Source organism: Streptopelia decaocto, assembly GCF_964273445.1.
Source record: "Streptopelia decaocto genome assembly, chromosome: 5".
Classification (NCBI taxonomy): domain Eukaryota; kingdom Metazoa; phylum Chordata; class Aves; order Columbiformes; family Columbidae; genus Streptopelia; species Streptopelia decaocto.
In genome coordinates, this window is record NC_138659.1 from 7,382,221 (window position 1) to 7,399,061 (window position 16,841).

Consider the following 16,841-nt stretch of genomic DNA (forward strand, 5'->3'; position numbering starts at 1 on the left):
AAACATGGTAACCAAGAAATGCTATTGTGTCTTCATAGTTTAGGAATCAGAGCGACTGTGGATTAGGGTTATGGGATGGAGTGCAGAAGGCTGATAACTGTGAACATAACTGTTTCTTTACAGCTTATGCACATGTTGGTGCTCAACAAGGCTGTTTTTATGATGGGTAATGGGATTGTAGAATAATACCAATGTGCTTTTTCTGGACTTTGCTAAATATGTGAAATTTAAATCATTTTTGAACAGACAAGAATAGCTTAATTTAAAGGAGCAGAAAAGCTCAGGCATCTCAGATACGTGCAGTGGTTGTTGATAAGTAGTGACATCTTGGATAAAGACAACGAAACATCTGTAGTTTATGGAGCCAAAGTGGGTGGAATCCGATTAAGAAACAAAGTAGAAGAAACAAAAACAGCTTTTGTTTGGCATGGGGTTTTAATGTTTGAAGTCTGAGAGTAAGAGGTGCTATTGGAGAGGCTGGGGATGGCGTGGTCAGTGGTGGTGGGCTACCAGCACAGCTTTTATATCTGTGGTCACAAGTGACTCCTGATATTCACTTGGACAACATTTATTTTAACTGGAATGCAGCAATGGAAATGCTGGTCATCAGTGTACTGGGAATATTTTTGGATGTACGCTGTAATTATGTATAAAGGAATGGAGTTAGTTTTCTGTGTTGCTTTCAATTAGAAGTTTATCCTATGTAGAAGAGATAACATAGCTTGATGCTATGCAAGCTTGCTTAGAGGTGGCTGTCACACCAATGAAGTATAAAATAGGGGATGATGTATACAGACAATCCAATTTTAAGAAGTCATTCACTTGTTTTTATAAAAGTTTATGCATTACAGTTAATGTGTATGTTCGTTGAAGAATTAATGGAGAAACTCAGTATGTGTATTGGAAGTTATTGAAATACAGCGTATTCCTACCTTCAAAACCAACCAGAGTTCCGTGCTCTGCAAGAAGCAGACCTTTGAGCAAGAAGAAAAACATTACATTCTAAAGCTTCTAAAAACCAGTGTTCTCTGCTATGATTTCTGAAGTTTGATTTCTGGTCAGGTACACAGTGACTGCCACACATTAAAAAGGATAATTTATAGCTATGTGTTGATTTAATACTGCCGAATTCAGACTTGGCTGTTTGCATGACATTGGAGCTTAAACCTCTTGCTTCCTCTAGAATGGAAAGAATAATCCTTGCTCTTTGGGCAATATGCACTTTCAAATGAAAAATAAAACATAGTTCCTGGAGTGTTGAGGGTTTGTTTGTTTTTTTTTTTTCAATTAAGTGTAATGGTAAGTCTGGAATGTTTTATTCCATGGGGATCATTCTGCTGATCAGAGTTTGGTCAAATTGGTCAGAACGATATGTTAAGTAGTATCTTGCATGTCTGTAAGTTTCACATCAATAATTCCACTCTGTATAAATTAAAGAGTGTGTGTTTATGCACCTCCTACAACCAAAATTGATATGTATGTGATAGATAACAAACCATCTCAAAACCATGTCTCACGCATTTGTTCAATAAATCAGTAGATTGCCTGCAGGAATGACCGTTTTCTCATTCCAAAACATTTTGATACTGATAAGCACATTGTATTCCTTTGTTTTTGGTGTACTCAGATGACGGAGTTGGCACGAACCCCGATCTCGGATACTGTCAGCGCTCCAGCCGCTCCCGTCACCACCTTGTTTGACCACCAGCGGCAGCATCACTCAGAATTCATGAAACAACTGAGAGCCCGAACTGACACAAACAGGTTTTGTCTAACGTTTCACATCTTGGGAAGGGGGGTGTAAGATTTGTTAGGTTTTGCTTCACCCGTTCTTGAAGAAAATTTTAAGATGTCATGATGAGGGAACATTTAAGAAGAAGAATTTAGATTCCATCTTTATGCCCTTAATAGTGTACACCAAAGATTATATTAACTGGTTCTGTGAAGCTCTATACAAAAGAGTCGAAAAAGATGCTCTAAATGTTTTGTGGGATGATTTACTAGTCTGAGCTTTAAGTGATCTTTTCAGAAATCTTAATTGTTACTACTTCTTTCAAACTGATGAGAGCTTGTGAAAACTGTGCTACTCTTTGGTTTAAGACAATGCAGATTCACCCAAAACGCTTTCCTTTCTCAGGAAATGTGAGTCTGGTTCCATACCACAAGGTAAAGAGGAGACAAGTGATTCAAAACAGACATACTCACCCATGTTTGATAGTTATTCAGAGTCCTCAAGATCAAAGGTTCATGATCAGAGGTGAGAAGAGTTTAGATTACACAGGAGTTTTTTTGCTATCAATAAGAACTAAAGTACAAAGGAATATCAACATATTTCCTTCAATTTATTTTTTGTAAAGAGGGAAAGTCAGTATTAAATTATCAATAGGTAAACCTGTCTTATATCCCAGAGCTTGAAGGTTTACATGCCTACCAGAATTTGCTTTGTCTTTATTTAAAAATCCTACTACACTGTGGTCTGCAGTGTAAAAGTATGTTGTGTGTTAATATCTTCAGTTTTGAATGTGCCGTATTTTTTAACTGGATGCTTTCCTCTTTCTTAACTTCACAATAATTGACTTCCACATCTGCTTTCTCATTCAGTTGAATTAGCAAGAGTCTAGCAAGCAGGTGGAGGGAAATGGTTGTTCCCCTCTGTTTAGCTCTTGTGAGACTATATCTGGAATACAGTGTCCAGTTTTGGGCTCCTCAGTGAGAAGAAGGAATTAACATCCTGACACAATTCTAGTGGTGAACCACCAAGATGGATAAGAGGCTGGAATACGTGATGTAAAAGAGTGGCTGAAGGAACTGAGCTGACTCAGCCTAGAAAGGAGAAGGCAAAGGGGGCAGGGTTCTAGTTGTGGTATCTTAAAGGTGGGTTGTTTGGGAACATGAGGCCTGACTCTTCTTGGAGGTGCACACTGAGATGACAAAGGGCAATGGTGACACATTGCAGAAAGGGGAAAATCATTGGGGAAAAAAAAATGCTCCTTGCGAGTTGTCAAGCACTGGAGTGGGGCTGTAGGGAGGCTGAGGGATCCTCTGTCCTTGCAGGCATTCAGAACTTGGATGTGGCCTTGTCTTTGGATGAAATACTTCAGAAATTCTTGTGCTGAGATTATACAGATTTCTGTGCTGTGGCCTACTTGAGTCCTTCTGTTGTGTCACCTTTGTAACCTAAAACTCGCTTTAAGTCTCTGTTTATCTGAGTCTTTTTCCCTGTCCTAAATGTTTACATTTTTTGCCCTCTTATTTTGCTCTGTGTCTGTTTGAAATGGACTAGAACGTAGGTTGGAGCGCATGTTCTGAAAACCTGTACAACTGCTTGCTCTGCGACGTGCATTACTCTCTATTCTGTTCTCTGTGTATCTGGCCATTGCGTTAGGTTGGTTTTTGTTTGGCTGTTTTTTTTTTTCACTGTTGCTTTGTACTGACTTGAGGTTTTACATGGAGTGGCTGGAGTGTTGCTTGCTGGAGGCTTAGATTTGGTTCATTTCTGGTGTTACTTTTTAGTATCTAGCCTATGTTTAATACTGGATTTTAGTTTTTTGTTTCCTATTCACTAACCTGATCTAGTTAGGTCCCATGAAGTTTTTCACAGCCTTTCTCTGATTTTGACCGACTAGAATGATTTTGTCCTCTGTAGTTCTTCTTCTAATTTAAGACAGTATCGTTATCCCGCTCATGTGTTTAAAAACTGTGAGGAGAGATGTTTGCAATGGTTTATCATCAGTACTCATTGCCAAGTAGAATGTGTGCACACCTACAAATCACTTGCATTCTAAGGCAGAATAAAAATAACAAGTTCTGCCGCTAGTCAGGAACTCAATGAGGCTTGAAATTTTAAAGTAGCCAAGCTGCATTTTAAAAACAAAACTAAATCCTCTTCATGTCGATTATTGCTGGGAGCTTAGTCATGGTATGTACAGCAGTAACGTAAAATAAATATTTTGAAATGTGTAAACTAATTTTTTAAAAAATTATCTCTTGATAACACAGTAGTACCAGCAGCCGCCAGGAGAGTCCTTCAGTTCCATCTTCTAAGGAGAACGAGAAAAAGCTTTCCCGGCGTGAAAAGATAACCAGCAGTATTGAAGAGCAGGCTCCTACTGCTGCAGATGATTCCTTGCCGAGCGATAGTATTTTATCACTGCCAGATGAAAAAGGTTAGCTGTACTGTTTGTGTGTGATGAATCTGAAGGTGGTAAAGAGGGAGGAAGGTGCTGTTGCAGTATTAGTGTCTGAAATAAATGAGGGAATATGTGTGAAGAAAGCTGAGCCCCAGGCAAATTTGTGGCTTCTTCAAAGGTAATGAACGATGGCACAGTGAGATGGGAACCTTTGACACTCTGCCCATCAGAGCGATGGAGTCTGTGGGCCACTCTACTTTTTGCTGTGCTAGCTGGAGCCAGATGTTCACTTGCTGAATATGCACGCTGAACACGAAACATTTCAGCAGCCCCAGAAGTGTGTTTGTAGTTGTGTGCAAAGTCTGTTAGGTCTTTTGAAGCTAGATAACAGTATTTCATTATGTCCTCCAATTCAACGTCACTCTTTTTTAAACACCTATTGTCTGCATTAGAGTAGTTATCTCCTTGTCTATCCTGACCCCCAACTTTCCTGAGATGAGACAGAATAAAACTGCATTCCTGATACATACTTGACTGTAAACACACTTCCCTGGTTTCTCCCTCAGATTCTGCTTCTGTTGCAACAGAGTATTCCCTGAAATTCGATGAGTCCATGACAGAAGATGAGATTGAGGAAAAATCTTTTCGGTCTTTGCTGCCCTCTGAGAGCCATCGCAGAAATAATTTGGAGAAGAAACGGGTTAATCGTGATGATTCTGATGAGGAAGTCTCCCCAGAAAAAACAGCTCTGTCATCTATCAAGGTAGGTGAAACAGCCACAGTTAAGATAAATTAACTGAACCAAAGCTGATGAGCTTACAGTGAACCATTCTTAGTCGGTTTTGCAAACTTGAGAGTTCTTTTTCCCCCTGTGGTTCTTTGAGTGTCTCAAAACATAGAGTTGTATGAGTCGTACTGTATGTCACTTGAGCAAGTGTGATGACTTGACTTATGGAACAGTCCGTCCAGATCTCTACCTATTCTCTGGTGGCTTTGGAGAAGAGGAGTGATTTTTTGACGCAGGTTACAAAATCCCAGTGGAATAAGTCTTCCTACTATGCCTACACAGAGCTAGAAAATACAAGAGGATGCTTCATCTCTCTGGTCCTAGAGGGGATGTCCCAAAACTGTCACACAGCCTAGGGCAGAAAAAGCTGGTCTGCACAAAGCTCAGAGAAAAAACAGCTCCCCTTCTTACATCTGTTTTTATGTGTATCTGTGTATACACAGGGACACTTCATAATTGAAAAAAGCCTTGGGATTTCCATATTATCAAATCATGCCCAATTTGTCTTGCCTTCCAGGAGCTAAGCATGCCATTCTCAGGGGGGCAAGATAGTTTCTCTAAATTTACCATGGAGATGGTAAGACAGTATATGAAAGAGGAGGAAATGCGAGCAGCTCATCAGTCCTCGCTGCTTCGGCTCCGGGAGAAGGCTCTGAAAGAGAAAACAAAGGCTGAATTAGCGTGGCTGGAACACCAGAAAAAGTAAGCTCTAAAAAGCTCTGAATATATACTGTTGCTGATTGACCATTTTCTTGTATTTCTACCTGAGATTTTTTTGGAAGATTTTGCGTCTATCCTACCCTTCCCTTATTTTCAGTGGTTGAACTCATCTTCTGATATCAGTAATCCATACAAATGTTATTGTCACTTGGAAAGAACAGAACCCTGTTTGTAGGTGTGCTTTGATGTTTGCATTGAATGCAGTTTGATAGAGGAGAATTTCATTGAAACAGTAGAGCATCAAATGTTTGTCAGTCAGAGGAGGTAGTTCCCAACCCTTACTCTTAATTCCAAAATGCGTAAAACTGTCAGACAATGAAAACTTTATTTGCTTCATATCTATGTAAGGTCATTTTAGTTGACTCAAGCCAAATTTTGTGAATCTGGATACATGCCCTTAGTGATTTGTTTCTAACCTAACATATATTTTCTCTTGGAATGCCACTTGAAGTATTTAGTGACACTACTGAACAGAGGTGGCCAGACTTGATCAATGATACTTGTCCATGGTCACTCTCTGTGTGAGAGTACCGCTGTTCACCAGGCTTTTTTTCTCGGCTGCTTTTCATTTTGGGTTTGACAAGGGACTGTGAGGTAATGACCCAAGTGTCTCTTCTTTAGTGTTTCTCAAATGGTGAGCACGCGACCTCTGCAGAACTTCTGCTCATTCATGTGAAATCTTGTATTACTGCACTGGTCTTTTAACTGTGCGTGCCTTTGCATAAACACTGCAGAATATTCCACTATGGAGCATGCCAATGATTAAGTACAGGCATATATTCTTCTGCAGGTTAGGAAAAGCAAACTTTGAAAAAATGTTCTTGAAATTGTAGAGAGGCTTCTTGTTTTGCAGTTCTTTCTTACTTAATCCTTTCTTCCACTCTATTTGCAGGCACTTGCGAGACAAGGGAGAGGATGATAAGATGCCTCCTATTCGAAAGAGGCAGCGTGGTCTGCTGCTGAGATTACAGCAGGAAAAGGTAACTGGTGCCCTCTAGGAAAATTCTGTTGGAAACTAAGTGTTTCAGACACTGTAAAAATCCCCATACTAGACTTTTGGATAGGAAGCTAGCAGTATTTCTTACCAAGAAGTTTTATTTGCATTTCAGTAGTATTTAACAGATTGTTTAAAAGAGTCCTTCTGTATCAGTGATCTCACTGGTTGAGATGTAGATGCATTAATTGATCGTCTGTTCTTTGCTGCTGAAGTCCAAGCTAGTGACTTCATCATGCAATTTAGGTCATTTTAAACCCGTACTATGAACAATGTGGCAGCTTTAAAGTGTGTTCTTGAGAGCTGTCTGTCACAGTTCTTATGTCTTATCTTTTATACTACTACTCTACTCTGCCCTGGTGAGACCACATCTGGAATATTGTGTCCAGTTCTGGGCCCCTCAGTTCAAGAAGGACAGGGAACTGCTGGAGAGAGTCCAGCGTAGGGCAACGAAGATGATTAAGGGAGTGGAGCACCTCCCTTATGAAGAAAGGCTGAGGGAGCTGGGTCTCTTTAGTTTGGAGAAGAGGAGACTAAGGGGGGACCTTATTAATGTTTATAAATATATAAAGGGTGAGTGCCATGAGGATGGAGCCAGACTCTTCTCAGTGGCAAACAATGATAAGACAAGGGGTAATGGGATCAAGCTGGAACACAAGAGGTTCCACTTAAATTTGAGAAGAAACTTCTTCTCAGTGAGGGTGACAGAGCACTGGAACAGGCTGCCCAGGGAGGTTGTGGAGTCTCCTTCTCTGGAGACGTTCAAAACCCGCCTGGACATGTTCCTGTGCGACCTCACCTAGGTGTTCCTGCTCCAGCAGGGGGATTGGACTAGATGATCTTTTGAGGTCCCTTCCAATCCCAAACATACTGTGATACTGTGATACTGTGATACCCAAAAGGCAGAAATTAAACGTCTTCAAGAGGCTAACAAGGCTGCTCGGAAGGAGAGACAGCTGATCCTTAAACAGCAGGTGGAAATCGAGCGAATCCGTCAGACTACTATGAAACTACAGGAAAAACTGAAGTCTGCAGGAGAAAACAAGCTGGTAAGTGTTCAGTTCAGAAGCTGGAGTGCAGCTGGGATTTGACTTCAGTGCTTATAGGAATGGAAAGCCACTAGATTGGGTCTATTACTTGAAGGTTTTGTTTGCCTCAGTCTTATCCTCTTTATCTCAGCAATTTTATGTTTACTTTCTTTAAAGCATTGTTTAAGGAAATGCATTTGGAGAAGTTACAAATAGATCTCTCAGCCTCTGACTTTAGTATTTTGTGATCTGATAAATAATCAAACATAAGCACTAAACCCAAACTTGCTGCCTTGTGTTTTAGTGACATTACACTAAATTTCTTGCATCTGCTTTACAAGATAGCAAGATGGAGTTTTGATAATTGTCTGCCTCCTTACAAAATTCTGAGGAGACACAAGTTTAATAATAGTGTAGAAAGGATTGGGTTTGTGTTTGGGTAACTGAATTCTAATGTGTTTTTTTGTTCTAGGTACAGTTAGGGGAGAATTAAATTATGGGAAAAAAAAGGTGTACTAAAAAAACTTTGTGTCAAAAATGAAATTGGAAAATGAAATTAAATCTGCAGGTAGACAGACTTATCTGTAGTAGTATTTGTTTTATTCTGGGGAGGAGTAAGCTAAATTAACACAATTTTTTAAAACACGGTAGAGTAACTTTTTGTACTTTCAATGTTGATTTTTTTTTTTTAAACACTTTGTTGCAGGAACTTCACAGTGAAGATGACATCAAGCAGAGCAATGGCTCTAGCCCGCTTCCAACTGATGCAGAAACACGCAGCCCTTCCCCAATCTCAATCTCCAGCAGTGAGACTAGTAGCATTATGCAGAAACTTAAAAAAATGCGCAGCAGAATGGATGAAAAGTAACTAATTTTCTTTTTTGTTACACAAAAATTTACTATTTTAGTAGAACGAATAGGTTTAGCCAGTATCTGCACTAACAATGGTTGTCAGAAAAATTAGAGGTGCTGATATCACATGCACTTGGATCTGAGTTGCCTGAAAAGTAGCTGAGTAGAAGCATTAATGGAACTATATTAATCTTCGAATATAATATTTTAAAGGCTACAGTTCTTGCACAAATACTGAGATTCAAACAATGTTAGCTGCCAGATGGTGCAGCCAAGGTTTTATTGTAGGAGATTGGGTTTTACGTTTCTTGTACTTGATAGAGTCAGTAAAGGCACATCAATTTAAGATATCTTGATGTTTGTACATACAAGGAATATGAATGGGCTCCAGCTTGATGGTACATCTTGTCAGAGCTCCTCGTGCAATGAGAGACCTGAAGGCAAATGGTCCAAGTGGTGCCTGTATTTTGTAGGGAAAAAATACAGGGAGTGAGACTCTGGAATTACAGTACAATTTTTCCTCTTACATTGAAGCAGAAGTTATAAATTACAGTAGTCTAGGCAAAACCTGGTAGCTGAGTTTGAATTCTGGCTCACAGAAAGTCATTGAGCTTTTGGGGCATGTAATTTCTACCTTGTTATCCAGCTGCTGAATTTCAATTCTAATTGCATTAAAATCAGCTAGGATGAATTCTGAAGTATATTCTTAATTAATGGAGGTGGTGTGTGTGTGACTGAGCAGACAGGTAGTTATTGTAAGAAGACCTTTCTTTTTCTCCGGTGTGGTCCACAGGTTGGAAAAATGTGGAAAGCCATTGTTAGTCTTCAGAGGAAATGAAGTATACATGCAGTTCCTGGCTCTGAAAACTGAGCCTGAATCTGTTGATTTCCCCTGTTAAATTCTTTTGAATCAAAAATCATTTCTGTATCTTTTCAGTATAGGAATTACTTTGTCTGTACTAAATATCCCAAATGCTTTACAAGCATGTGCTTGTTAGTTTGAAGCCTTAAATTCTTATTTGAGACTGATCCATTACAAGCCTGGCCTCTGCCAGTCATTGCAAGGGGTAGTCTTTGCCTAAACATTTTTTTTTAAATTAAAACCAAAGTAGGTTGCTATAGTTTAGTCTATATGGGTGATCTTGGTAATATTTTTTCTCTTGAGACTCCTAACACAGCTGGATAAAACATCAAAAATCAAGCACTGCCATTTATAAGGACAAGCTGGCCGGGACTCCTTAGCACCCAGTTTTCTTGCAATCATTTGGGAAGCGCATTTCCCACACTCGCATGTATTTGTATGTGATGAAGATAAAAGACGGTAGGAGTAAGTGAGGATTTGGTGTAAGTAGGAAAAAAACAAAACCATGTTCTAGTTACGTGGTCTTTATGTTCTAGCCTGAATTGATTGCTATTTTATTCAGACTCTTCTGGTAGGATCCAGTAAACTGAAAAGCCAAAATCACAAATTATTTCTGAAGTGTCATATTACCAAAACTACACTCTTGGCATTCCAAGTCACATGAAAACCACCCCATTGTTACAAACAGCAAACTCTTTCTCGAAGCATGTTTTGAGGTTGGAAGTTAAAGCTTACGAATTTTGAGATTTTAGTAATACTAAAAGAAATGATAAGTACACTTTTATATTCAAGACTTCCTATGCTTTTTTACCAAGTAGTGTTTTTGGTTTTGAAATCCTATTTTTTCAAAATGCCTTCATTTTTAAGCAACACTTATGATTACAGAAAGAATTACACCTTAATAATGAATTGTTCTTAGTATTACAAGGGACAGTAGCGATAGTGTGTTCTACGCTTAAAGATATATTAATTGTCAGTCCAAAAAATGGCTCAACTGGAGAATATTTTTCAAAAGATGGAGAGCAGGATTTGAGCTGAAACAATTGCTTTTAGGAGAAATGAGTGGAAATTGTGCAAAATAATGCATGTGGCTGTGTATTTTTGTTTTTATGGATTTGTCTTGGATTGCTATATTATGTTCAAAGGAAGGAGGATTTTGTGTAAACAGAAATGATTCTCTAGAACTCGATCTCCCTAGCTGTACAGCTTTTACACACCTTTTGCAGACATATTGATAGTGGTACCATTGCTTAATGATTGAAAAACAGTGCTGACTTGGTGTCTGGGTTTTTTTAATGTCCTTATCTGTAAAACACATAAGAATATTATTAACATAATAGAGTAAGATGTTTGGTTAGGAGTGAAATGATAGGAAGCTTCTGTCAGAAGGGAATCAATCAGGTTGTGAAATGGCAAAAGGAAAGAAGCTGAATGATAAGTACAAAAGGAACGAGAGGAAGGAGCTGGGAAAGCTGTGCTGGATTTGCTGTACTCCAGAGCAAGGTGGAAATCCTTTGGCTTCCTGACTTACGAGGCAGCTTTAATATTTCTCTTCTGCTAAAAGGAGAATAAAAGAGTACTTCTGTTTTATATTTAATTGATGAGTCTGCGTAGGCTGCATGTGAACAGGAGCATGCTCTGTCAAAGAGAATTAACCACTTTCCCCTTGCTTTCCTTGCATATGCAACTTTAATGATAATCTGTGCAATAGAAAAACTGATTAAATGCTCTCTTTCTTTTGCTTTTCCTTAGTGTACTTCTTAGCTTGCATTGTAGTTGATAGAGCTATAGGGAGCATGGTATTTCTCTATAAATATGATAATTCCTTAGGAATTAGCTTAAAATGGTAATTCATTAGGAAATACCATTTTAAGCACACAGCTCTAAGTTTATCTAGACTTTTTTAACAATAGGCATTATCTTTCTGCAGTTAATACTTCAAATGAAAGAGACAATATGTGAGTATTCTGAGACCAAGTCTGCACTTTATTGCAAAAAAACCCACCCAAACCAAAGTAGCAGCTAGAACTTGAATTACAGGTATATCTCAGACTTCTCCTGGAATTGCTGATGTTTTAAAAATACATTATTCAATCTCATTTTTATTGCCCTTTCACTGGTGCTTACCTTTGGAGAAGTACTTTTACTGAGGGTTCTCCAGGTGAATGAAAATGTGTTCAAAGTTTCAGACTAGGGGAGTTGTACATATTGCAAACCCAGCATGCTATGTAATGCTAATAATATACTGTATTGATGGTTAGAATAACAGGAGTTGCAAAAAGATCGGGTTGAGAATTGTTAACTGGTGCATGTGGAAGTCTGCATCAAAGTAGTAAAACGCCTTTCAAAATTTAAAGAAAAATATAGCAGTGTGAAAGCAGCTTGCCTTTAATTAACAGAAATTGGAATGTTATAATTCTAATGCATAATTCTTCTGCATAACAGTGTATAGTTTTTCTGCTTCATATGTTGGGTAATAACTATACAATGTTAAATGCAAATAATTTTAAAGTTCTTTGCTAGATGCTATCCTTTTCTCATTCTTTCTGCCTTTTTTGCTCTCTTAGTTTTAAACTCTTCCTCCTTATTTTGTAGACACTGCTCTCCTGTTCACTACTTCTTCTCTGTCTTTACGTCTCACCACTGGGCTTCTCTCAGTGTCTGTTTTCCCAACCTCCACCCCAAATTCCAGCTGTATATCTACAACCAATTGGTCAGGTAACTGTATCTTTCTCAAGTGATGGACTCTTTGATAGACCATGCTCTGTTCAATCCTAGAAAGTCAAGAGGTTCTTCATCAGTGAACTTTTTTGACAGTTTCCTCACCATTTCCGGATCTTTGTTAATGACATAGTGGGATGGGGTGCATCCTCAGCAAGTTTGCGGATGACACCAAGCTGAGAGGTGCAGTTGGTTTGCTAGAGGGAAGGGAGGCCATACAGAGGGACCTGGACAGGCTGGAGGAGTTGGGCCAGTGTGAACCTCTTGAAGGTCAACAAGGCCAAGTGCAAGATCCTGCACCTGGGTCAGGGCAACTCCAGGTATCCATATAGACTGAGAGATGAATGGATTGAGAGCAGCCCTGCAGAGAAGGACTTCACGATGCCGTTGGACCAAAAATCATACATGGGCTGGCAATGTCGCAGCATGGGAAGCCAACTGTACCCTGGGCTGCATCAAAAGAAGCGTGGCCAGCAGACTGAGGAAGATGATTCTGCCCCTCTGCTCTGGTGAGACCCCACCTGCAGTGCTGCATCCAGCTCTGGGGTCCCCAGTACAAGAAGGACATGGACCTGTTGGAGTGGGTCCAGAGGAGGACCACAAACATTATCAGAGGGCTGGAACAGCTCTGCTGTGAAGGAAAGCTGAAAGAGTGAGGCTGTTCTGCCTGGAGAAGATAACAGGGAGGCCTTATAGCAGCTTTTTGATATATAAAGTGGGCTTATAAGAAAAATGGAAAGAGACATTTTACCAGGGCCTGTACTAATAGGATGGGGGTAACAGTTTTAGACTAAGAGAGGGTAGATCTAGATTAAATATAAGGAGGAAATTGTTTACAATGGGGGTGGTGAGGCACTAGAACACTAGGCCTAGAGAAGCTGTAGATGCCCCATCCCTGGAAGTGTTTGAGGCCAGGCTGGATGGGGTTTTGAGCAGCCTGGTCTAGTGGAAGGTGTCCCTGCCCATGGCAGGGGGGTTGGACTACATGATCTTTAAGGTCCCTTCCAACCCAAACCATTCTGTGATTCTAATCTCTTATTCCCACTGTGTGCTGAGTGGCAGACAGCCGGTTCACTTTGTTCCCGCTGTCTGGTCACTACTTCAGAATAGCTGCTGAAACTGTCTTATTTTGGGCTTAAAATCAGTATACCTTGATGTACAAGTACAGGTTAGAGCACCAGGTTAACGCTCCCGTGTTAATATTTAGAATGGATGGATAAAATGCATGGTGTTAGCACCAGAGAAATAGCTGAAATTTGAAATCACTCTAGTGGAATCTGAGTGCTGCTGTTTCCTCTTTCCCATATTTCCAGCTTCATAGATGCTAGATGTGGTTTTGCATTTTTATTTTCTGTGAAGTTGCCCCTGCTTTTGAGGATAAATCTGTACCCTTGGTGTTGCAACTGGAACCCTTTAGACTGTAGTAAAAATGAAGGCAGCATGTGTGCTACTTTGCGGCTCTGACCTTTTAAACCCCAGGGTTATAAAAGGGTCTGCATCTTTAGCCATGCTGCTTTAATCCTCCTCTCCCTAGAGGCAGAATATTGGAACCCTCTTCCTCTTTCATCACTTCTTTTGAGTTATCTTTCTTATTAAGTAGTCTTGGTACAGCGATTAGTTTCATGGTCACTTACTTAATTCTCCTCCTGTTTGTGGTCTTCTGGGTTAATTCATTTGACGTCTGCTTTTGAGGAGTCCTGCTTTTTTGAATTATTTAGTACAGTCTTTCTCCTGCATTTTGCCTCCCTCAAGATCCAGTAAACTGTGAAGATCCAGACATTCCGATGAAATCAAACAGCAGGTGAAGGAAGAAGAAAAAGTCGCCTTTTGCATTGAGATCATTGTAATAATGACCTCCATAACGAGTTCCAAATACATGATCTGCCAGACTAATGGGAACTGATGCATATCTGAACGTAAGAGTTGATAAACCTCATAGTGCCGGCCAAAGACACGACCTAAGTGTGACTGTCCATGTCTTGTTTGTAATGCAATTACTATTGATAGTCCAGTTTCCTAATGACATTCATCTGTCACTTTTGCCCAAGAGTAGATGATATTTGATGTTTGTCTATAGGAAGTGATAAAGTAATGCACAAAATCATGGAATCTATCAGCTTGAAGGTGGCAGATGTTCCAGAGACTCTGAGGTCCTTCTGTTTTTCACCTGCTTTTGTTTTGACCATAGGGAAGAAGTTTGTGGGCATGTCTTACGGGCTTCTGAAACTTTTATCTTCACACCATAACTTGTCCACCTTATCTGAATCTGTCTTAGAGAAGGACTTATCTGAATCTTAACCTTTCTGATCAACTGCCAGCTCACTTTTCCAGGGAACAGAATGAACACTAAGTGAGCAAACAAGAAATGCACCTCAGCAGGCGAGACCTGCAGATTAGCCAGCTGGTCATTCCAGTCTCTGTAAATAAGTTTGTGAAACCTGAGAGATTAAAACGCACAAATGAAATCATTGTCTGCTTTGCAGCTTAAAAAAATGGATGTTAAGTGTTCGGAATGGCTTGAAAATTACAGATTACAAAGGCATTTGCAAAGCAAAATATCACAAGTCTTTGAAGAGTGCCTTTCTAGGCACCACACCTTCCGTACCAATGATGAACTCTTGCTGGAAAATGATGTATTTTCTGCAGAGTGATTCTGTGACATCTTAAAAATTTCAGTGTAGGAGATGAATGGATTGATGTACACTCTTCTCTAGACTTGACATGTCAGAGGAAGTGTGTGCAACTGATGCTGAACTGGCTTCCATTTACTGTAGTAAGGGTTAAATGCTTGGGTCTTAGTTACTTCAATATTTAGAAATAAGACCAGAGATACTGTGTTCAAGAGCTGGCAAAGAGAACTAGTATATGCAGACAGATCTATTCATACCTATGAAGTTCTGTAAGATTTTCCCCATTTCTGAGGTTTTGTGGATCACCTAAGAAATCTTTGTCAGAAAGAAAATATCTGCTAAGTTTCAGAATGAGCTTTACTTTTATACTTTCTTAAGCAGCAACCAGATGTGTTAGTATCTGGGAGAAAACAGTCCTGCATCTTTATTTTCTTGATGCTGTCAGCTCACAATTAACAGTCCAAGTGTGCCAATCCGTAGAGATGATACTTAAAGGAAGAAGGATAAAAGCTCCAGTAATTCGGGAGAGTTATCAATAAAGAATCACCTTCTCTTATAATTATGTATTAGGAAGGAACTGTGGGGCAACTGGAGCTACAATTTTTCTGTCATTTGGATTAGCAAAAAGAAACGTTCATTTTTCAGTCACTGCTTTCTTGAGGGTTCCAGTTTAATACCACAGGTACTTTTAATGTCCTGAAATTGGGAACTTATCCTGTTTGTTTTAGTGAATAGTTAGTAGCACTTGAATTACTTTGAAGATCTTTAACATGTAAGCAGGGTTTTTACAGTATGTTATAGACTTTACTCACTGCAAAGAAAAAAACTCGTGTCTACTTGCAATTTTTTTTTTCAGCAGCACATCAGAATAGTCTAGGAGATAGTACTTAGTGTGGATATTATCCCAGAAAACAATGTGAACATCTAAAATCCTGGGAATTGTGGCAATAGAACACCTGGGTATCGGGACCTTTTGGTGTGGTTGGCTGTTTTCCCATTGTCTTCTGCTCTGTCCGTCAGGTTCCTAACTAAGCGAGAGCAGAAGCTGATGCAGCGTCGACAACATGCTGAAGAGTTGTTGGAGTGGAAGCGCCGCCTGGATGCAGAGGAAGCAGAAGTGCGGCGGATAGAAAAGCAGGCTCTGGCTGCCTGGGACAAAGAGCTGCTCAAAACCAAAATAGCCAAGAAGGACGTTGGGGATCAGAGAACAGAGCCCAAAGGTAATAGGACGTGGGGGGAAGTCTTTCAAAACAGAAATATGGCATGATCTTTGCTGATCATCCTCCAGACTTACTCCATGAAAACCATTTAGTCTGTTAAACCCACTGTAGTGCTGTCTGAGTGTCTATGCTGTTGGCCTTACCACTGTTTGTTAAGGTGGCTCTTAGCAGGGACCATTTTCCCCTTGACTGTTTTCAAAAAATTGGAAGCATTTTTTTCTTCCCTCTGTTATTAATGCAGTATAACTGTTTGAAATCTGCAACTGTGCTTGTGGGCCAGGATGTAATTAGTATATGAGATGCTATTGGGAAGAAAAATAAGTTCACAGATTTTGGGAGCGACAGCTTTGCTATGCTGTCTTAGGTTGACCATACTTTCAGCGTGAAGCACAGAGAACTGGATTGCAGTGGAAGAAAATAATGAAACTTCAGGGATTGTTCTAGAAATAATCAGTTTTCCTTTTTTTCCCCACTTAGCTGTAAGCAGGCAAGAATGTCCTTTGAACGTGCAAAGGGAATTCAGAATTACGCACTATTATGCTTGTTACTGAAAACAGTCATGTGGACTTTACGCATTGTAGGACATTCTAAAGATGATATGTGTATGAGTCAGTAAGTTCTAATGAACAAAATTCAGCATGAATGCTGAACTCTCATCTACAGATCAGAAAATATACTTGTTTTCTATAGATTGTATCCACCAGTAAGCATTGGAGTGTGGCTTTGCTTCAGGAGTGCCTCTCCCCAGCCTTTGCTCAAATGTTGAGCAGTTCTCCATGGCTGCTTCAGTAGTGCTGTGACTCCTGCGGAATTTAGTAAACAGGAATACTGAAAAGCCAACTTATTATTTTACTTGTTGCCAGTGGAGAGACTCATGATGAAATCATAACATTAAAA

The 16,841-nt window shown here is 39.7% G+C and overlaps 1 protein-coding gene across 12 annotated transcripts in view; it reads left to right on the forward strand.

The window, feature by feature from the left end:
* Positions 1 to 16,841, forward strand: part of CEP350 (centrosomal protein 350) — a 74,532-nt gene that overhangs the window by 34,533 nt on the left and 23,158 nt on the right. For 7 of the 12 annotated variants that reach the window (XM_082054079.1, XM_082054086.1, XM_082054080.1 and 4 more), the window contains 10 exons: positions 1,628 to 1,764; positions 2,138 to 2,257; positions 4,000 to 4,166; positions 4,697 to 4,893; positions 5,435 to 5,619; positions 6,530 to 6,617; positions 7,534 to 7,680; positions 8,366 to 8,523; positions 11,969 to 12,091; positions 15,745 to 15,944. In XM_082054079.1, the coding sequence (XP_081910205.1) occupies positions 1,628 to 1,764; positions 2,138 to 2,257; positions 4,000 to 4,166; positions 4,697 to 4,893; positions 5,435 to 5,619; positions 6,530 to 6,617; positions 7,534 to 7,680; positions 8,366 to 8,523; positions 11,969 to 12,091; positions 15,745 to 15,944 (1,522 nt within the window). The remainder of the gene's footprint in view (positions 1 to 1,627; positions 1,765 to 2,137; positions 2,258 to 3,999; positions 4,167 to 4,696; positions 4,894 to 5,434; positions 5,620 to 6,529; positions 6,618 to 7,533; positions 7,681 to 8,365; positions 8,524 to 11,968; positions 12,092 to 15,744; positions 15,945 to 16,841) is intronic. The other 5 variants (XM_082054090.1, XM_082054082.1, XM_082054081.1 and 2 more) reach the window with 3 other exon arrangements.